This window comes from Pongo abelii, chromosome 6, assembly GCF_028885655.2.
Source record: "Pongo abelii isolate AG06213 chromosome 6, NHGRI_mPonAbe1-v2.0_pri, whole genome shotgun sequence".
NCBI lineage: Eukaryota > Metazoa > Chordata > Mammalia > Primates > Hominidae > Pongo > Pongo abelii.
In genome coordinates this window covers 62272437-62295576 of record NC_071991.2, presented here as the reverse complement: position 1 = coordinate 62295576, position 23140 = coordinate 62272437, and the positions used below count along the sequence as shown (strand labels likewise).

General features: G+C 41.2%; 1 protein-coding gene across 1 annotated transcript in view; it reads right to left on the bottom strand.

Annotated features, from left to right (window-relative positions):
• Positions 1 to 1056: 1056 nt before the first annotated feature.
• HYCC1 (hyccin PI4KA lipid kinase complex subunit 1) overlaps positions 1057 to 23140 on the bottom strand; it is a 201170-nt gene continuing 179086 nt past the window's right edge. The window contains exon 11 of the mRNA XM_063725584.1: positions 1057 to 1324. Within this exon, the coding sequence (XP_063581654.1) occupies positions 1203 to 1324 (122 nt within the window). The 3' untranslated portion in view covers positions 1057 to 1202. The remainder of the gene's footprint in view (positions 1325 to 23140) is intronic.

The window sequence follows — 23140 nt, the reverse complement described above, 5'->3', positions numbered from 1 at the left end:
GGGGAGTATGGAGGTGGAACGTGAGGGCTGCAGTGTTGAACGAGGGGGAGAGGGGATCCAGCAAACGTTCTCCTACCTTCTTCCCTTTTCCTCTGAGTGGCAGTAGCATGTAAAGACCTAGAGAGTTCGTTGCATAACCTGCCAGTACGTACCCTAGGGTTGAGCCCAGCCTTTTGCCCCACATCCCACATTCTATTGGACTTGTTCACAACCCCAACCACATTCCCACTCCCTTAGATGTGGTCTTAGAGCTCCAAGATTGAAGGGCCCCCAAATTTCTTTTTTTTTTAATTAAAAATTTTTTTTTGTGGAGACAGAATCTCCCAGGTTGCCTAGGATGGTCTTGAACTCTTGGCCTCAAGCAATCCTCCTGCCTCAGCCTCCTGAAGCACTGGGAGTGAGCAACCACACCCAACCCCAACTCCTTATTTTGCTCCCAGGTTCAGCCTTGTCTCTGGAGGGAGAGACATAGCACAGAACCTCCCAACCCCATCTGCTTCTCTAGTTAACTAAGCAAGTCAATCCTTAGCCTCCAGCCCTTCGGCTCCCCGCCTGCATAATCAAACAGATTTAGAGTAAAGCCAGCATTGGATTAAATCCTAGTGTTCTTTAATAGACTGCTAAACATAAATCCATGGAGGGCTAAACGATTCTTCCCCTCCCCCTGTCTCCCACCATCATCCCCTCCCTCCCCACACAAATTGCACCAGTTTAGACCCTGCCTTCTTTACACCTTTATTCCTGCCTGTGAACTGCTTTGAATTTTTGTCATAATTGCTATGTGACTTTCAAGCATTCTTGAATTTTTTTCTCCACATAAACCTTATTTTGCCCCCAACAGTGATGGAAACAAACTTGGAAAGTTTTGGAAGCATCATTTCTGTATTATAAGTCATCACACTTCCTCTGTTGACATTCATTCATTGGTTCATAGCTAGTGGCCATAATTTAATGATCTGCCCTTTAGATCTCCTACATACACTGCTATTTTTCTAACCAACAACATGCAAAAAATGGTGTAAGGGCAAAGACGGCACCAAACACCAGCAAGGCCGTGAAGCTGTTTTTATTATGATGATTTCCTTATGTTGCACAGACTGTGGCATCCAGCTAGACAAGCTCTGTGGTTAATATTATATTTGAAATGAAAAAGATTCCAAGTTCTTCAAATTTGCATTCTCAAAGTCTGTCTTCTTGAATTTCTATATTTTAAAAACAATCTTCTGACGATTAAGATCGTATTTAAATCGGCTTTGCAAATTCCAGCAAGAAACTGAGTCCACATCATTTGAGGTGCTAGTCTGTCGACTTCCCTTGCTTCCCCCTAGCCAAAAAGATAAGCCATTTTTAAAATTGTATAATTACTTAAAAAAATGTTTAAAGTATTCAACACACAGCAAGCTAGGCTCCCTGAGAGTTATGATACAGGAGAAAGGGACAAAAGGATACCATGCCAAAAACTGGAAGAAGGAAATTGATAAATTGAATATGACTCTAAAGCAATGGAACAAAGCAAATGTTAACAGGCAGACTGCAATTCTGGCTACCCTGGAGGCATTAGTTATTTGTGAGCTGATCCTAAATTAATTTGCTCAGAATGACCACTACAGAGCTGCTTTAAGAGACAGGGTACACAGTTCTGCAGTTGCATGATTCCTACATATGACAATTAGACAGCAAGGCTAAAGCAGAGAGCTATCTAGCAACTGCATAGCCCAGAAAAAAACAACTCTGGTTCCAATTTACTGACAAACTCCTAACTTGCTGAAGTCTCAGTGTCTGCCCCTTAGTTTTTGCCTTTTATACAATTATCTTTTGGTTATTGCATGCATTCAAAAAAAAAAAAAAGTTCCATTGAGCATTCCCTGACAGAGAGGAGAAAGGCCTTTCTCTCATTCCCATCTTCCATACTAAACTTCTCTTCCATCTGTATTTTTTTTCCTCTTCCCAAAGGAGGGCCTTCTCTGACAGTCTGGGAATTCAGAGTGTAAATCACCCCTTATTAGCTCTGAACATTGGACAAGTCACTTTACTTCTGTCAGCCACAGATACTCAAGAAACATTTACTGAGTTAGTATGTTTTCTAAGAGATGGGGATTCAGGGGAGAACAAGATAAAGCCCCCACTTTATAAGTTCACATACTTATGATGGGAGAAACAATCAACGGGAGAACAAAGAGGCACTTAATAGAGTGTCAGAGGGAGGCAAAGGTCAGCGGTTGGGGTGGGGGAAGGGCAGAGAGTGAAGGAGGGAGGTTACTTTGGATGGGGCCACCAGGAAAAGCTCTTCAGGTCATGAGGTCTGAGCAGAGATCAAATAAGGTAAGAGAGTGAGTCACATCTTGGGGAGAGACAGCGATTGCAGACAGCAAGGTGAGACTAAGGTTGGCCTGTTCCACGAATGACAAGCTGGTGTGGCTGGAGTGAGGTCTGTGTGGGACAGAGTAGAAGGAGATGAGGGAGGTACGTGGAACTAGGACATATGCACCCTGTGGCCATTGTGGGACTTCTGATTTTATTCAGTGACAGGAAACAACTGGAGAGTTTTAGCAGAGGAGTTACGTGATCTGATTTTGTTTTATAAAACTGGCTCTGATTGATTTTGTCAAGAGTGGACTCCAGAAGGGTAAAAGTATTGCTTACTCCATGGAAGCAATAAGACCAGAAAGGAGGTTTTAATGACGACTGTGGCAGGGATGATGGTAGTTCACTAACCTATGAGGGTAACAGTAGCAACAATTGCATGGCACTGTTGTGAGAATTAAATAAGATAGTACGTGCAGGTAGCTTGACATTGTGCCTAGCACATAGTAATAACAGTGTTAGCATTCTTTCGTTTGTTTGTTTGTTTGTTTTGAGGCATGGTCTCGCTCTGTTGCCCAGGCTGGAGTGCAGTGGGGTGAGCTCCTCCTGGGCTCAAGCGACCCTCACACCTCAGCCTCCCAAGTAGCTGAGGCTACAGGTGCTCGCTACCACACCAGCTAATTTTTGTGTGTTTTTAAAATTTATTTATTTATTTATTTATTTACTTATTTATTTTTTGTAGAGATGGGGTTTTGTCATGTTTCCAGGCTGGTCTCGAACTCCTAGGCTCAAGTGATTCACCCAGCTTGGCCTCCCAAAGTGCTGGGATCACAGGTCTGAGCCACCACACCTGGCTTGAGCATTCTTATTGCTATCATGATGATTATTATTTTGAGGTGATTCTTCTATGCTAACTCCTTTTCTAAGCTTTGGCACTCATATTGCTTGAGGGATTCCAAATGTTTCTTTCTTTCTTTGTCTTTTTTAAAGATAGGGTCTTGCTTTGTTGCCCAGGCTGGAGTGCAGTGCATGATCATGGCTCACTGCAACCTCTGCCTCCCAGGCTCAAGCCATCCTCCCACCTCAGCCTCCCAAGTAGCTGGCACACACCACCATGCCCAGCTAATTTTTGCTTTTATTTATTTATTTTTTTTGAGACAGAGTCTCACTCTGTCACCCAGGCTGGAGTGCAGTGGTGCGATCTCAGCTCACTGGAACCTCCACCTCCTGGGTTCAAGCGATTCTGCTCCCTCAGCCTCCTGAGTAGCTAGGATTACAGGCACGCACCACCACACCCAGCTAATTTTTGTATTTTTAGTAGAGACGGGGTTTCACCATGTTGGTCAGGCTGGTCTTGAACTCCTGATCTCATGATCTGCCTGCCTTGGCCTCCCAAAGTGCTGGGATTACAGGTGTGAGCCACTGTGCCTGGCCAATTTTTGCATTTTTTATGGAGACAGGGTTTCCCCATGTTGCCCAGGCTGATCCAAATATTTCTTTTCTTTTCTTTTCTTTTTTTTTTTTTGAGATGGAGCCTCGTTCTGTCGCCCAGGCTGGAGTACAGTGGCATGATCTTGGCTCACTGCAACCTCCACCTCCCGGGTTCAGGCGATTCTCCTGCCTCAGCCTCCCAAGTAGCTGGGACTACAGGCACCTGCCACCACATCCGGATAATTTTTGTATTTTTAGTAGAGATGAGGTTTCACCATATTGGCCAGAACGGTCTCAAACTCCTGACCTTGTGATCTGCCTGCCTCGGCCTCCCAAAGTGCTGGGATTATGGGCATGAGCCACCCTGCCCGGCTGGTCCAAATATTTCTTAATCTCTTCCAAGCACTCCCTTGTGTGTCCAAGCAAGCTTGCGTACAGGAAGGTTTATGCATTTGGTCCAAAATGTTCAAAATTCTTTGTCAAGGCCATTTTTATTCACTGTGGTTATACATCCTGCCACTTACGACCTTAGAGAGGCAGCGTGGTAGTGAGTCCTGACATGGCACTGCTTCCCAGGGGCATCTGGTGGTTGGTGGAGAGGGGCATTTCTGAATGGCACGATGGCAGGAGGGCAGTGCTGGCACTTTGAGTGAGGTCTGGGGATATTAAATGAAACAGTCCTGCACAATCAATGATTTTCCACGCAGACTCCCCATGCTGTCCCTCTGGAAAACACTCAGGAGGCAGGAAAGTCTCCTTGCAGGTTGTACATGGCCCAACTCCAAGGAAGTTGTACAGCATGGGGGGCTTGGGGATGCTGGCATAGAGGAAATATCAAAAAAATGGAAGAAATTTCCTCCACTACCTTCTTGGAAGGTTAAGGATATCCAATAAGTTAATGTATGTATGTATTAATTAAGTTGTAAGTCATCATAAGGCTGACCAACCTGTCCCTCTGCACACACAAGTTGCTAATCAGGCAGAAAATAGTCTCTGCCTTAGAGAATTTATAATTCAATCATCAGTAATGAGTAGCTGTACCCTCCTATTAGAGAAGAAAGTGGGCAATGTGTTTTCAAAATTATGGGCCTGGTTTTTCCAAACCAAACATCTTATTTTTAATTAAACTTTGTAAATGCCAATTCTTTTTTTCTCTAGTTATGAATATTTCCACAAGTATATCCATATTGTATCAAAATGTATTAAGTCAAAGATACTTAAAATACTACTTAGGCTTTTAAAAACAAAATTACATGTAACATTGTTTATGACACCTACCTTCTTTTAAAAATGGGAAAGGAAATAGTCAATGGCCCAAATTAATCTCTTTTTTCTCTCTTTTGCTCTTTTTTTTTAAAGAAAAGTTATGGTTGTCTCTTTTACAGCAAAATAATCTCAAGAGAAATTCTGATCTGCTAGAATAAAATTGAACTGATTCTTTACGAAATTTCATTTTTGTAGTCAGAAAATAGCCACTTTTATGCATTCATTATTAAATCACTCACTTGTAGATAATAAGCATTGTCTACCATAGGCCAGTTTTGCACAAACTTTCAAAATTTATTCCAAAGGGCACTCCTAGCCTAAATAAACAACAAAATAGGAATAGGAGGCATGGGCAACAAATACTAGAAGCTACACTTAATGTAATTTTTTGAAGGGGATAGTTTTCCTTTATTAATAAGATAATTAAAGGGAAATAACAAAAAAATAAAAGAACTGTGTTAAAAATGTGCTGAGGTTAAAACGTTGGCACACTAAGTACATTCAACAAGCTTAATGACCATGGCAGGCACTGACCGCTGTTTACTTTGTATTCGCCCTCCTTCTTTCCTACTAACAAATACCAAACAAAGAGAATCCCCTATTTCAGTGTAGATGGATTCATTCTCCAATTCCAGAATGTGAATCAAATTTGTCTAACCTAGTCACTATCCATGGACAATGGCTGGTTCTAAAGGTAGTGATTAAACCCAATTTTAGCCAATGAGATGTAAACAGATATCTGCTCGGTAAGCTTCCAGGAAAACCTTTGAAGCACTGTATTAAAAAGGCAAGTTCTGCTTAGGGATGTATATTATAATTCTTAGAGCAATCATTAAAATAGCAATACAAAGAAATATAGCTAAAAATCAAATAGATAAATTAAAATGGAATACTAGGAAAATTGTTTAAAAAACAATAAGATGGGAACAGAAGAACAAAAAATGAAGGGTACAGATGTTGAGATGATGAAATGGTAGACCTAGATTCAGCCATATCAATAATTACATTAAATGTTAATGATCTAAACACATTAAAAAGCAAAAATTATCAGAGTGAGTAAAAAAAAGCAAGACTCAACCATATGCTCTGTACATGATACCATCTTTATTTGTGTCTTCTCTAAGTAAGAAGACACAAATAGGTTTGAAAGTACATGCAACAAAAAACATACTGGCCTGGCATGGTGGTTCATGCCTGTAAGCAATTTGGGAGGCTGAGGCAGGCAGATTCCTTGAGCCCAGGAGTTTGAGACTACCCTGGGCGACATACCTAAACCTCATCTCTACTAAAAATACAAAAAGTTACCCAGGTGTGGTGGTTTGTGCCTGTAGTCCCAGCTATTTGGAAGGCTGAGGTGGGAGGATTGCTTGAGCCCAGGAAGTTGAGGGGGCGGTAAGCCATGATTGCACCACTGCACTACAGCCCGGACAATGGGAGTGAGACCCTGTCTCAAAAAAAAAAAAAAAAAAAAGATACACCAATAATTCTTTTTAAAAAATGTTAAGCAACCCAGAGGAAGTCAGAAAAAGTAAACAAAAAAGAAGAAACTAACAGAAAACTAAAAATAGAAAAAAATAGAATGAAAGATTTAAGCCCTGACATATCAATAATTACATTAAATATAACTGGTGTAAACACACCAATTAGAAGACGAAGATTGGCAGAGTGGATAAAGAACATAGCCTAACTATATGCTGTCTATAAGAAACTCATTTCAAATACGAATCCTAAGAACAGTTTTAGGGACTAAATGTTTGTGTTTCCACAAAATTCATTTGTTGAAGCTCTAGACCCAACTGAGATGGTATTTGGAAAAATAAGTAAGCCTAAGAAGGCTGAAGAGGATATATTGATATCAGATTAAATAAACAATAAGACAAGAATATTACCAGAGATAAAAGAGAATATATCGGAAATATAAAAGGAGCAATCCATCAGAAAGACATATAAATTATAAACATGTGCCTAATAACAGAACCTCAAAATACATGAAGAAAAAAATTAACCAAATTAAAGGGAGAAAGAGATAATTCTGCAATCATAGTAAAATATTTTAATATACTTCTTTTATCAATTGATAGAACAACTAGACAAAATTCAGGACATAGTAGATTTGAATAATACTATAAAATATCTTGATATAATCAGCATTTGTACAATATTACGTCCAACAACTGCAGAATACATATCCTCTTCAAGTACACATGGTACATTCACCAAGACAGACCATATGCTGAGCCATAAAACAAATCTCAATAACTTCTAAGGAATTGATAGCATGTAGAGCATATTCTCCAACCACAATAGAATTAAATTACAAACCGTATCAATAAAAGTAACATATCTAGGAAACCTCAAATATTTGGAAACTAAATGCAAGCTTTCAAATGTTATAAGTCAAAGGAGAAATCAGAAGGGAATTTAGAAATTATGTTAAACACAATGACAAAAATAGAACACATAAAAATATATGGGATGTGGGTAAAGCAATGCTTAAGGAGAAATGTATAGTTTTAAATGCTTGTATTAGAAAACAATTTGATAGTTTTAAATTAATGATTATTTTAAGAAGCTAAAAAAAATAAACCCAAGGTAAGTATCAGAAAGTAAACAAAATTAATTACAACAAAAGTCAGAAAAATAGAAAACACACAATAGAGAAAATTAACAAAACCAAAAGCTAGTTCTTTGAAAATATTACCAACAAAGAATTATTGGAACCAAAATTTAAATAATCTGAAATTGAGAAGCCCTGAGCTACAGTAACAAACCAGTTTGGCCTTAGCAAATGGTAGATATATAGACCAGGAGAACTGGATAGAGAGTCCAGAAATATGCCATATATATGGTTATTTTTTTAAAGTGTCAAGGAAATTCAATGGAAAAAAATATTTTCAACAAATGGTGCTGGAACTATTGCATATCTATATGGGGAAAAAATGAACACTGACCCTTTCTTCAAATCATGTACAAAAATTAAGGCAAACTGTATAATAGACTAATATAAAATCTAAAACTATAAAACTTCCAGAAGACAACTAGGATAAAATTTTAGAAACCTTGAGATAAACATAGTTTCTTAGATAGGAACACTAAAGCATAGACCATAAATGGAATAAATGATAAATTAAACTGCAGCAGCCAAGGAAGATATACAAATGACCAGTAAGCACACAAAAAGGTATTCAATATCATTAGTCATTAGGAAAAGGCAAATCAAAACCACAGTAAGATACCACCTCACACACACTAGAATAGCTAGAATAAAAATGACAGTGTTGATAAATTTTAGAAAGGAGGTGAAGGAATTGCATCCCTCATACACTCCTGGAGTGGGAGAGTATAAAATAAAGCAGCCACTGTGGAAAACAGTTCAGTGGTTTCTCAAAAGGTTGAACATAGTTTCCATATAATCCAGTAATTTCACTCATAGGCATATATTCAAGCAAAATGAAAACATGCAAGCATACAAACTTGTACACAAATGTTCATAACAGCTTTATTTGTAATAGCCCTAAACTGGAAACAATCTAAAATTGACAAACTCCTTGTAATGAAGAAAAAAGAGAATCCAAATAACCAAGAATTTAAAAACAATTATAACTATAGATTAAACCAATATTAAAGGGATTACGAGAGAATATTATGAAAAACCTTATGCCAACAAATTTGACAACTTACATAAATGAACAAACTCCTAGAAAAATAAAACTTATCAAAATTGACACAAGAAGAAACAGAAAATCTGAATAGCTCTATCTCTGTTAAAAGAATTTAATTTGTTACCAGCAACCTACCCACAAAGTAAATTCTAGGACACTTAGTTTCACTGGTAAATTTTATCAATCAAGGAAGAAATAATACTGATCTCATGTAAAATTTTTCAGAAAATAAAGCAGGAGGAAACACTGCCTACTCATGTTATGAGACAATAACTCTAATCTCAAATTCTTTTTCAAAATGACATACTAATATCCCTCATGAGTAGTGGTTCATGATGTTTCCCTCTTAAAGGAAATTTGTCAACATGTGGAGACATTTTTTAATATCATAACCTGGCCAGAGAGGGGTGGACAACCACTGGATAAAGGAATAAGCACTAGGAATAAACATTTCTGTAACATTTCACAATTTTTATTATGAAATGTTGACGGAAAAATGAAGGGATTATAATTTTCTTATATTCCCTAACAAATTTTATTTTTACCTAGAAGTAGATAGCTATAAACATACTATAATATTCAAGCTGATAAAACAAAATCAAGAAAATGTATAACATAGTAAGACCAATAATATCAAAAATGTAGAAATTATCAAATCCTAAGAAACGTAGTAATTGAAACCTTAAAAAAATATGTTTTTAGGGCCGGGCATGGTGGCTCATGCCTGTAATCCCAGCACTTTGGAAGGCCAAGGCGGGCAGATCATGAGGTCAGGAGATCGAGACCATCTTGGCTAACTTGGTGAAACCCCATCTCTACTAAAAGTACAAAAACTTAGCCAGGCGTGGTGGCAGATGCCTGTAGTCTCAGCTACTTGGGAGGCTGAGGCAGGAGAATGGCATGAATCCGGGAGGCGGAGCTTGTAGTGAGCTGAGATCATGCCACTGCACTCCAGCCTGGGCAAAAGAGCAAGACTCTGTCCAAAAAAAAAAAAAAAAAATTAATTTTATATATATATATATATTTCTTTGGGAACCCATAGCACTTATTCCTGGAAAGCAAAGTGAAGTAAAACATAATTCATCATGCTTTCAACAGAATAAAGGTATAAGTCACATTTTAAAAGAAAATATTTTATAAAAGTCATCATCTGTGTTAGACCATTCTTGCATTACTATAAAGAAATAACTGAGTCTGGGTAAGTTATAAAGAAAAGAGGTTTAGGGCCAGGCATGGTGGCTCATGACAGCACTTTGGGAGGTCGAGGTGGGCAGATCACTTGAGACCAGGAGTTCGAGACCAGCCTGGCCAACATGGTGAAACCCTGTCTCTACTAAAAATCCAAAAATTAGACAGGTGTGGTGGTATGCACCTGTAGTCCCAGCTACTCAGGAGGCTGAGGTGACAGAGGGAGACTTTGTCTCAAAAAAAAAAAAAAAAAAAAAAAAGAAAAGAGGTTTAATTGGCTCATGGTTCTGCAGGCTATACAGGAAGCATGGTGCTGGCATCCACAAGACTCCTGGTGAGGGCCTCAGGGAGGTTACAATCATGGTAGAAGGAGAAAGGGAGTAGAGTATCACACAGCAAGAAAGGGAACAAGAGAGAGAAGGAGGGAGGGGCCACACAGTTTTAAAAAACCAGATCTTTTGTGAACTCATTTACCACCAAAGGGTTGGCACTAATCCATTCATGAGAGATCCACCCCCATGATCCAAACACCACCCACCAGGCCCACCTCCAACACTGGGGATTACATTTCTTTTTTCTTTTTTTCTTTTTGTTGAAACAGAGTGTTGCTGTGTTGCCCAGGCTGGAGTGCAGTGGTGATCTCGGCTCACTGCAACCTCCACCTCCCAGGTTCAAGTGATTCTCCTGTCTCAGCCTCCCAAGTAGTGAGTAGCTGGGATTTACAGGCATGCACCAGGATACCCGGCTAAATTTTGTATTTTTTTTTTAGTAGAGACAGTGTTTCGCCTTGTTGGCCAGGCTGGTCTTGAACTCTTGACCTCAAGTGATCTGCCCGCCTCAGCCTCCCAAAGTGTTGAGATTACAGGCATGAGCCACCGATTTGAAGGGGACAAATATACAAACCATATCACCATCTTTACTTAATTTCTTCTCATAAGGATTTAATAATATAATTAAAGAAAATTTGCTAAGAAGGAAAAAAGTGCTATTATCATCCTGTAAGTTTTTATTTTTATATAATTCTTTTCAATTTTTCCTGAAATGCAGTTATATTTATACATAGCATCATGCATTCTGGTTTTCACATAGAATATAAAATGTTTTATGTCTACATAAGTTGTTTGATAAAAATGAAATATATTAAGTTATGGAGGATTTCTTTAACACAATTTATAATTTTGCAATCTATTTACAGGAGGATACAAAACTCTAATAGAGGAAAAATAAGTTTATGAAGACATGTGCCTTATTCTTGTGTGAGAAGACTAAGTAAAATATTAATATGTTCATTAAGTTAGATTACATTAAGTACCAGTTACAGTCTCCAGCCCACTCTCTTGACAAGTTTATAGTGTAATTCATCTGGAAAGATTAGTAAGACTATCATACAGTGCCATTATTGATGATCATGATAGTGATAATGATAATGATGATGATTAGTAGTAGTTATAATAATATCATCATCTGCGGCAATTTTTTTTCCAGAACAGCATTGATACTTGCTAACTCAGATCAATTAATATTTCCATCTCCACTGACTGATACATTAAATATGAAAGTTATTCTAAAGAGGTGGCATTAAACATTAAAAACTATTCTAAAAGCTAGAAAAAAATGGACTCATGTATTTATCTCAGCTATGAAAGAATGATACATGGCTCACACCTGTAATCTCAGCACTTTGGGAGGCCAAGGCAGGCGGATCACCTGAGCTCAGGAATTCGAGACCAGCCTGGCCAACATGGTGAAACCCCGTGTCTACTAAAAATACAAAAATCAGCCGAGCATGGTAGTGTGTGTGTGTAATCCCAGCTACTTGGGAGGCTGAGGCACGAGAATCACCTGAACCTAGGAGGCTGAGGTTGCAGTGAGCCAAGATCATGCCACTGCAATCCAACCTGGGTGACAGAGTGAGACTCAGTCTCAAAAAAAAAGAAAGAATGATACATGACAAAATGGAGGCCATTTTCAGATATACATAAAATATACTAGTATAAAATATTAAAAGTAACAAAAGAAAGATAAATATGGAATATAGTACTAATAAAAGACAATTTTAAATATGTAAGGTTAGTACCTGATTCTGCCTGACTTACAGCCAAGGTGGACAAACCACTTACGCATGCAGACTTAAAGACATCAAATTACCAAAATGAAAAACACACACCTGGCTGGGTTTCTTTAATACATGTACAATCTAGGGCACAATTACACATCTATTAAAAATTGAAAATGAATTAAAAGCCCAAGATTGGAAGCACTCATTTGCAGAAGTTGGGGTTGGAAGGTGGGAATACAAAAAATTAGCTGGGCATGGGGGCAGGCACCTGTAATCCCAGCTACTCGGGAGGCTGAGGCAGGAGAATCACTTGAGCTTGGGAGGCAGAGGTTGCAGTAAGCCGAGATCGCGCCACTGCACTCCAGCCTGGGTGACAGAGTGAGACTCTATCTCAAAAAGAAAAAAAAAAAAGCAATGGTTCTTACTTCTAGTGTACAAGTCAATCACCTGGCCCAGGCTGGTTCAGGCCTTCACAAAAGAATAACGGTATCTAGGAGAGGTGTGCAAACTTTCCCTTTCTCTTTACTTAGTTCAGCTAAGATGCCTGGATTTTTAAAAATAAACCTTTATTATGAAACAAAGGTAACAATGAAGCAAGAAAGTACTGGCACCTGGTGGGGTCTAGCCAAAAACTGGCTGAGGCTGGCTGGCACGTTACCTTAGCTTGTCCAGGCAACCTCATCACAGAATCCCTCAGCCCCTTCTTCTGGTCCCTGGAATCTAGGAGATCTGTTAGGAGAGTGAACAACTATTCAAACACCATTTATTGAGAGCCTTTTAGGTATTAGACACTTCAATGAGCCAAATATTTTCCTGGTGCTTACCTAAACAAATCATCATAAGGAAGTGTGAAAAATATTTTGAAGGATTCATAGGTAGATGCAAACTGACATGCTTGTTAAAATGCAGATTTCAGCTGGGTGTGGGGGCCCACCCCTGTAATCCCAGCACTTTGGGAGGCCGAGGCGGGTGGATCACTTGATGTCAGGAGTTTGAGACCAGCCTGGCCAACATGGTAAAACCCCGTCTCTACTAAAAAAATACAAAAGTTAGCCGGGCTTGGTGGCACATGCTCATAGTCCCGGCTACTCAGGAGGCTGAGGCAGGAGAATCGCTTGGACCCGGGAGGTGGAAGTTACAGTGAGCTGAGATCACACCACTGTTCTCCAACCTGAGCGACAGAGCAAGAGCCTGTCTCAAAAATAAATAAATAAATATGCAGATTTATATGCTTCTTTCCCACTACCACCCCCACTCTCCCATTTGCTGAACCATAATCTGTTATTAGGAATGAGAAATCTTCCCAGAAGGTTCTCATGCAGGCAGTCTGAGGGCTGCCCTCAATCAAAAGGTGGACTTAAAGGAGCATTAAGACCTCTCTTGCCTCCAAATTTTCTGAGTTTATAATTTTGTTTTAGTAGACTAAAACATAAGAAGAGCTTAAGTGATGAAAAATAGGGAAATGCACAAGGCATAGTTCCATACAATGGAGTGGTAAAAAGGTCATTTGACAAAGGTCTTTTGGAAGATGTTGGTGCTCTTCTATTTTAGGAGATAACAAGAGCCCTGATACCCATAGATTCCTTTTTGGTCTGACTTCCACTATATACTCAATTTGAGTAGCTTGCTTTGGTTACATTTTCTTGTATGGCACTGTTGTGAAACACATGCTGTAATGTTCCAGCACACAGACATGATTTGGCATTTCTTTTGCTTGTGATTTTGGTTTTATTATGCCTCTATTCTGGTATTCCAGGCATTATGTGGAGAGGTAATGTTGAAAACCATATTCTCCAAATATAGCTGTTAATTCCATGCATCTTTGATCTACATCTTCTGTTACTTGCATTTACTCCCCCTCCATTTGTCACCCCATCAATGATTCTCCATCTGGCCCTGAACACCTTTCCAGCCTCTAATAAAATCTGCACTCCAGTCAGACTGGACTCCTTATACCTTGTGTAGTAAAGAATTAAGTGTGCCCAAAGAGAGGTCTGGCCTTTACTCTCAGCTCCTAAAAGGTCATCTCTAAGCCCTTGAAATGTCTTGCCTGATAAGAATGACTTTGTTTACCTGGGGGCCTTGGGCCACACTGGGTAGTCTAACACTGTGATTTATTGTGGGGGTTTGGTACTATGCAGTATCAGCTTGACCTCCAGAGGGGCTACAGCCTAAAAGTCAGTTATGCAGGCAGTCAACTGTATTGATGTGACTGAGCCCCAGTAAAAACTCTGTGCACTAAGGCTCAGATGAGCTTTCCTGGTTGATAATACTCTAGGTGGATTGTCTCCCATTATTGCTGGGAGAAGTTAACACGGTACATGACCATGCTGGGAGAGGACAACTGGAAACCACACATGGACTTCTCCTGGGCTCTGCCTGATATGGGTTGAATCTGTGTCCTTACCAAATCTCATGTCGAAATGTAATTCCCAGTGTTGGAGGTGGGGCCTGGGGGAAAGTGATTGGATCACAGGGATGGATCCCTCATGGCTTGGTGCTCTCCTCATGAGAGCACGTGAGTTGTTGGAAGATCTGGTTGTTTAAAAGTGTGCAGCACCTCCCCACCACCTCTTGTTCCTGCTCCTGCCATGTGAGGCATCTGCTGCCCCTTTGCCCTCCACCATGACTGGAAGCTTCCTGAGGCCTTCCCATAAGCAGGTGCTGGCACTGTGTTTTCTGTACAGCCTGCAGAACCATAAGCCAATTAAACTTGTTTTCTTGTTAATTACCCAGTCTCAAGTATTTCTTTACAGCAATGCAAGAATGGCCTAACACACCACTCCATGCATGTCTTCTACAGGCTGACTTTAATTGATATCCCTTTGCTATAATAAACCATAACCATGAGCATGACTGCTTCTAGTGAGTTCTGTGAATCCTTCTAGTGGATTATTAATCCTGAAGATGGCCTTGCTGACTCCCTAAGTTTGCACACCTACAATGCCCTGAACACATCAAGGTCTTTTATTCTTCTAGATCTTTCCTCCTGTAGTTCCCTCTGCCTGACACTCCTTTCCCCTGGACCCTTCTCTCCCTTACTCACCTGGCAAACTCCTGTTCTTTTAGGTAGGTACTGTTAAGTACCTACATAAAAGTTAAGTTACCTACAAAAGTTAACATAAAAGTTAAGTACCTACAAAAAAGTCCTCACCAAATCCTTCTTTCAGACAAAATTAGTCATTCCCCATCCCACTCCCATTATGCTAGTTCTCTTAGGACACCTAGCACAAATAATCATGACCCTCACATCTTTGCATTCTCAGTACCCAGCAGAGGGCTTCACACAGAGTAGGCCTTTAGTACACGTGTATGAATTGAATGAATTACAAACGGACATGACTGTTTGAAATAAAGGGGAAAAAATCCAGACCAGAAAATATGCACATATGAAATGCAACTCAGTGACAAATATGTAAGGCTATTAATAAGCACCAGCAAGGGATGCCAAGTACTGTCTGATGTGTTTCAGATCTTTCTCCTCTCCAAATCTCAGGTTGAAATGTGATCCTCAATGTTGGAGGTGGGGCATAGTGGGAGGTATGCAGGTCATAGGGGCAGATCTCTCATGAATGGCTTGATGCCCTTCCCATCGTAATGAGTGAGTTCTCATTCTGTTTGTTCACAAGAGAGCTAGTTGGTTAAAAAGAGCCTGGCATTGCTTTTGCTCCTTCTCATGCCATGTGACATGCCTGATCCCCCTTCACCTTTCACCATAATTGTAAATTTCCTGAGGCCTCACCAGAAGCCAAGCAAATGTGGATGCCATGCTTGTACAGCCTGTAAAATTGGAAGCCAAATAAACCTTTTTCTTTAATATTATTCAGTCTCAGCAATGCAAAACAGACTAATACATGCCTATTTAACACATAATATTATCTTTCTTAGCATAAAGAAGCCATTTCTTTTTTAACATGAAAAACGAGGGTAGGACCACTACAATAAAAACTGTTTCCCAAGATGCACACGTATAACTGCAAGGTTAGAAATGCTAAAATATGATGTGTAAAATGTTTCTAAAATGGGCAAATTTTCATATTTTAAATCATAAGCAGATCTATTTTAGCAATCCAATTACTTTTGGCATAAAATATATCATTATATTTTCCTGGTTTTTTTGGGGGGGCAACTAATTTTAGTTAACTTCTAGTGAGTTACTGTAAGAAAGTATTTTAAGAGTATGCTTATTCTTTCTGAAATATGTTCACTCAAAAAAAAAACCATGCAGAAATCCACAGAAACTATGTCATTCTCATTATTCATAATATTTATATTTTATTATATTAAGCTGTATTATACAACAATTAGGGCTTATCTTTTCGGACTTGTGCATTTTGAGAACTTTGGGTTTTAGTCTAAATGAAGCCTACAGCTGATAACATTTCACGGCAAGACTAAAGTAATAACTATGTAAAGTTCTCATTTACATGGCTTTTCATTTCAGGAACAGAAAGGAAGAAATATAGGAGTTTTTACCATTGTATGATAGCATCTGGGGACAAATACTGAAATTGGACCTGTGCAATGGCCATCAATTTGGTGGCTGCTATCAAGGAAATGGGGGCCTTGTAAATGAGAACAACGTTGTGTAGGCTGGTTTTGTTTTGGCTCATTTGTTTATTGTTAATCACAAGCAATTGACCTAGTACTAGATTTTTGTTTTGTTTGTATACCAAGCAATCCTTTGATAATCAGTCTCACTGTTTTAGAAGAAAACTTTAGCAATGTCTTTGGCAGCAAGATAATTTACTCCTAAAATAGTCCCTAGAGACAAATCATTTATTGTTCTCATACCTACATTAAAGTTCAAAAGGCCAGGCTCAGTGGCTCACGCCTGTAATCCCAGCACTTTGGGAGCCCGAGGTGGGCAGATCACGAGGTCAAGAGATGGAGACCATCTGGCCAACATGGTGAAACCCTGTCTCTACTAAAAATACAAAAATTAGCTGGGCGTGGTGGCGCACACCTGTAGTCCCAGCTACTCAGGAGGCTGAGGCAAGAGAATCGCTTGAATCTGGGAGGTGGGGGTTGCAGTGAGCTGAGATCGTACCACTGCATTCCAGCCTGGCAACACAGCAAGACTCCATATCAAAAAATAATAATAATAATACAAATAAAAAGGTTTGACTTCTCTGAAATGTTTCTAATCCCAGTACTACATTTTTGAAGTGAATTCTAACTAAAAGTTTCTGACCATGTAGCCCCAACTTAGCAGAACATCTTTATCCTCTTTTCAAAAAGAATAATCAGTGAAATAAGAAGAGACAAATGTGTTTGAAGCTTGGCTAGTGATTTTGCCATAAAAGTATATTCATTGGCTACATAGAAGACCACAAAATGTTTTTAAAACCAATGTTTATGGTCATTTGTCTTCTAAACTTAAGTCATTTCCACTTCTGGTATGGCAGCATGAGAAACTCCAAGGACCCACTTTCTGGCATACAAGCATAGCTGATAACTATTTTAAAACAACTATTTAAAGCCTCTGGAAATTCTCCAAAGCATACAGCAAATGAAGAAACATTTATTAAAGAAGATCCACTAAAACTCAGAAAGAACCAATAAGAGTATGTGGAATTTGAGTCATGACCCTCTCCCAACTTTATTCACCCAGCTCAGCTTCACAGAAACTCCACTCCAGGTGAATACAACCAGGAAGATGGAGTTCCCTCTCTCCTCAGCTCCTAATCAAGGGGTACCATATCTTAACAGGAGGGTAGAATGCCAACATTTCTCAAGGCCTCCAACTCCAACTTCAAAAGGAAAAATTCCAGGAGAGTATAGCCAGGAGATTGGGAGCTCCCTTCCTCCACCCAACACTCACACATAAAATGGAGGGTCTACCCCAAGTGCAGCAGGCCAAGCTGGGATAACCCCAGTGACCTTTGCTTCAGCTTGCTCAAGTTAGCAAAGAAAGGGAAGCCAAGAAGATCAGAGGCTACTGCCCCACCCGGAATAGTGTTTCAGAGATTTTTCCTATGGGGAGAGTTAGTTCATCAGAAAAGAGAGTTCCAATCTTTCCCCAAAGTAACTGACCATTTGAAAGAGAATGTGGGGAAGTTCAAGCCTAAGGGTGTTCTAGAAAACAACAGCTTTTCTTAATTAAGAGCACCAGCTAAAGCATGTACCTGCTATTTCACCAAAGAGAACCAAGGAAAGTGACAGCTAAGAAGTACTCTCTGCTGGGCACGGTGGCTCACGCCTGTAATCCCAGCACTTTGGGAAGCCAAGGCAGGTGGATCACCTGAGGTCAGGAGTTCGAGGCCAGCCTGGATGAAACCTCTCTCTACTAAAAATACAAAAATTAGCTGGGTGTGGTGGCGGGCACTTGTAATCCCAGCTACTTGGGAGGCTGAGGCAGGAGAATCACTTGAACCTAGGAGGCAGAGGTTGCAGTGAGCTGAGATAGCACCACTGCACTCCAGCCAGGGCAACAAGAGCGAAACTCCATCTTGGAAAAAAAAAAAAGAAGTACTCTCCTGGGGTTAAACTAAACCTCAAAGACTAGTCTCAAAAACTACCCCTGCCTGAGTTTAATTGGATCAGACTGCAGAGCAATATATGCCCCAGGGCATTGTTGAAAACAATAGAGGAATCAGCTGTTAATTCATGGAGTCTACAGTTGGGTGTGATACCAAATGAGGCAGAGAGCTTAACAGAGAAACTAGGGGAAAAATAGTCAAAGAATGTCCTGCCAAAATCACTGTCATCCAACTTCACTGTGTGCACACCCAAGGCAATGCCCTCCTAGGAGTCATACCCCACACAGTAGGAGTGTCAGGCCTCTGAGCCCAAGCCTGCACGTATACATCCAGATGGCCTGAAGCAACTGAAGAATCACAAAAGAAGTGAAAATGGCCGGTTCCTGCCTTAACTGATGACATTACCTTGTGACATTCCTTCTCCTGGACAATAAGTCTCTGGAGCTCCCTTGTGATCCCTGCCCCTGCCCGCAAGAAAACAACCCCCTTTGACTGTAATTTTCCACTACTTACCCAAACCCTATAAAACTGCCCCACCCCTAACTCCCTTTGCTGACTCTCTTTTCAGACTCAGCCCACCTACACCTAGGTGAAATAAACAGCTTTATTGCTCACACAAAGCCTGTTTGGTGGTGTCTTCACAGAGACACGTGCGACATTTGGTGCCAAAGACCTGGGACAGGAGAACTTCTTTGGGAGATCAGTCCCCTGTCCTCGCCCTCACTCCATGAGGAGATCCACCTATGACCTCAGGTCCTCAGAACAACCAGCCCAAGGAACATCTCACTAATTTCAAATTGGGTAAGCAGTCTTTTCACTCTCTTCTCCAGCCTCTCTCACTACCCTTCAATCTCCCTGTCCTTCCAATTCCAGTTCTTTTTTCTCTCTAGTAGAAACAAAGGAGACACATTTTATCTGTGGACCCAAAACTCCATAGCCGGTCACAGACTCGGGAAGACAGTCTTCCCTTGGTGTTTAATCACTGTGGGGACACCTGCCTGATTATTCACCCACACTCCATTGGTGTCTGATCACCGCGGGGACACCTGCCTTGGTCATTCACCCACATTCCCTTGGTGGCAAGTCAATTGCGGGGATGCCCACTTTGGCTGCTCACCCACATTGCAGCCCAGGGCTTCTCAGCACCCCCCTTCTCCGTGTCTCTACCCTCTCTTTTCTCTGGGCTTGCCTCCTTCACTATGGGCAACCTTCCACCCTCTATTCCCCCTTCTTCTCCCTTAGCCTTGTTCTCAAAAGCTTAAAACCTCTTCAACTCTCGCCTGACCTAAAAGCTAAGCATTTTTTTTTTCTGCAACACCACTTGGCCCCCATACAAACTTGATAATGGTTCTAAATAGCCAGAAAATGGCATTTTTGATTTCTCCATCTTATAAGACCTGGATGATTTTTGTCAAAAAATGGGCAAACGGTCTGGGGTGCCTGACGTCCAGGCATTCTTTTACACATTGGTCCCTCCCTAGTCTCTGCTCCAAATGCAACTCATCCCAAATCTTTTTTCTTTCTCTCCTGTTCCCTCAGTTTCCACCTCAGCTCTGAGTCCTTTGAATCCTCCTTTTTTACAGACCCATCTGACTTCTCCCCTCCTCCCCAGGCTGCTCCTTACGAGGCCAAGCCAGGTCCCAATTCTTCCTCAGCCTCCGCTCCCCTACTCTATAATCCTTCTATCACCTCCCCTCCTCATACCTGGTCCAGTTTCGTTCTGTGACTAGCCCTCCCCCACCTGCCCAAAAATTTCCTCTTAAAGAGGTGGCTGGAGCTGAAGGCACAGCCAAGGCTAATGCTCCTTTTTCTTTATCCGACCTCTCCCAAATCTGTTAGCATTTAGGTTCTTTTTCATCAAATATAAAAACTCAGCCCAGTTCATGGCCCATTTGGCAACAACCCTTAGACACTTTACTACCCAGAGGGGCCAGAAGGCCGTCTTATTCTCAATATACATTTTATTACCCAATCCACTCCCAGCATTGCAAAAAGCTCCAAAAATTAGATTCCAGCCCTCAAACCCCACAATAGGACTTAATTAACCTCGCCTTCAAGGTGTACAATAATAGAGAAGAGTTGCAATTACTTGCCTCTGCTGTGAGAGAAACCCCAGCCACATCTCCAGCACAAAAGAACTTCAAAACGCCTAAGCCATAGCATTCAGGTATTCCTTCGGGACCTCCTCCCCCAGGATCTTGCTTCAAGTGCTGGAAATCTGGCCACTGGGCCAAGGAATGCCTGCAGCCCAGGATTCCTCCTAAGCCATGTCCCATCTGTGCGGGACCCCACTGGAAATCAGACTGTCCACCTCGCCTAGCAGCCACTCCCAGAATCCCTGGAACTCTGGCCCAAGGCTCTCTGACTGACTCCTTCCCAGATCTTCTCAGCTTAGCGGCTTAAGACTGACACTGCCTGATTGCCTCGGAAGCCTCCTGGACCATCACAGATGCTTTGGGTAGGTCTTACAGTGGAGGGTAAGTCCATCCCCTTCTTAATACGGAGGCTACCTACTCTGCATTACATTCTTTTCAAAGGCCTGTTTCCCTTGCCTCCATAACTTTTGTGGGTATTGACGGCCAGGCTTCTACACCTCTTAAAACTCCCCAACTCCGGTGCCAACTTGGACAACATTCTTTTATGCACTTCTTTTTAGTTATCCCCACCTGCCCAGCTCCCTTATTAGGTCGAGACATTTTAACTAAATTATCTGCTTCCCTGACTATTCCTAGGCTACAGCCATACCTCATTGCTGCCCTTTTCCCCAATTCAAAGCCTCCTTCACATCCTCCCCTTGTATCTCCCCACCTTAATCCACAAGTATGGGACACCTTTACTCCTTCCCTGGTTACAATCGTGCACCCCTTACCATCCCATTAAAACCTAATCACCCTTACCCCGCTCAACGCCAATATCCCATCCCGCAGCACGCTTTAAAAGGATTAAAGCCTGTTATTGCTCGCCTGTTACAGCATGGCCTTTTAAAGCCTATAAACTCTCCTTACAATTCCCCCATTTTACCTGTCCAAAAACTGGACAAGTCTTACAGGTTAGTTCAGGAACTGTGCCTTATCAACCAAATTGTCTTGCCTATCCACCCCATGGTGCCAAACCCATATACTCTCCTATCCTCAATACCTCCCTCCACAACCCATTATTCTGTTCTAGATAAACCTAGCTGACCCCATAAATCCTAAATCCTCTCCACACTCCCCTTTCCATTCCTTAAAAAACAGCCCTAAAAGCTGCTCCCACACTAGCTCTCCCTAACTCATCCCAACCTTTTTCATTACACACAGGCAAAGTACAGGCCTGTGCAGTCAAAATTCTTACACAAGAGCCAGGACCTCATCCTGTAGCCTTTCTGTCCAAACAACTTGACCTTACTGTTTTAGGCTGGCCCCCACATTACTCCTGATACCACACCTGACCCACATGATTGTATCTTTCTGATCCACCTGATATTCACTCCATTTCCCCATATTTCCTTCTTTCCTGTTCCTCACCCTAATCACACTTGGTTTATTGATGGCAGTTCCACCAGGCCTAATCGCCACTCACCAGCAAAGGCAGGCTATGCTATAGTATCTTCCACATCTATCCTTGAGGAGAAGGATATCCAGCAAGTTGAGGCCACACTCTGCCCCCTCCACTACCTCTCAGCAAGCCGAACTCATTGCCTTAACTGGAGCCCTCACTCTTGCAAAAGGACTATGTGTCAATATTTATACTGACTGTAAATATGCCTTCCATATCCTGCACCACCATGCTGTTATGTAGGCTGAAAGAGGTTTCGTCATTGCACAAGGGTCCTCCATCATTAATGCCTATTTAATAAAAACTCTTCTCAAGGTTGCTTTACTTCCCAAGGAAGCTGGAGTCATTCACTGCTAGGGCCATCAAAAGGTGTCAGATCCCATCGCTCAGGGTAATGCTCATGCTGCTAAGGTAGCTAAAAAAGCAGCTAGCGTTCCAACTTCTGTCCCTGATGGCAGTTTTTCTCCTTCTCATTGGTCACTCCCACCTACTCCCCCACTGAAACTTCCACCTGTCAATCTCTTCCCACACAAGGCAAATGGTTCTTGAACCAAGGAAAATGTCTCCTTCTAGCCTCACAGGCCCATTCTATTCTGTTGTCAGTTCATAACCTCTTCCATGCAGGTTACATGCTGCTAGCCCACCTCTTAGAATCTCTCATTTCCTTTCCATCGTGGAAATCTATCCTAAAGGAAATAACTTCTCAGTGTTCCATCTGCTATTCTATGACTCCGCAGGGATTGTTCAGGCCCCCTCTCTTCCCTACATATCAAGCTCGGGGATTTGCCCCTGTCCAGGACTGGCAAATTGACTTTACTCACATGCCTCAAGTCAGGAAACTAAAATACCTCTTGGTCTGGGTAGACACTTTCACTGGATGGGTAGAGGCCTTTCCCACAGGGTCTGAAAAGGCCACTGTGGTCATTTCTTCCCTTCTGTCAGACATAATTCTTCGGTTTGGCCTTCCCACCTCTATAATACTGTCTGATAACGGATTGGCCTTTATTAGTCAAATCACCCAAGCAGTTTTCAGGCTCTTGGTATTCAGTGGATCCTGGTTTTACCTCAAACCGCCACCCTTAAGTCTCTCTTAAAGTGGATAAGAGATCTTCAGTGGCAAGGTTCAATCCAATACTTTCACCCTGATAAAGTCTTATTCTTTACTTTTATAGTCACTCTTATTCTCGTTCCCATTCTTATGCCACCCTCTA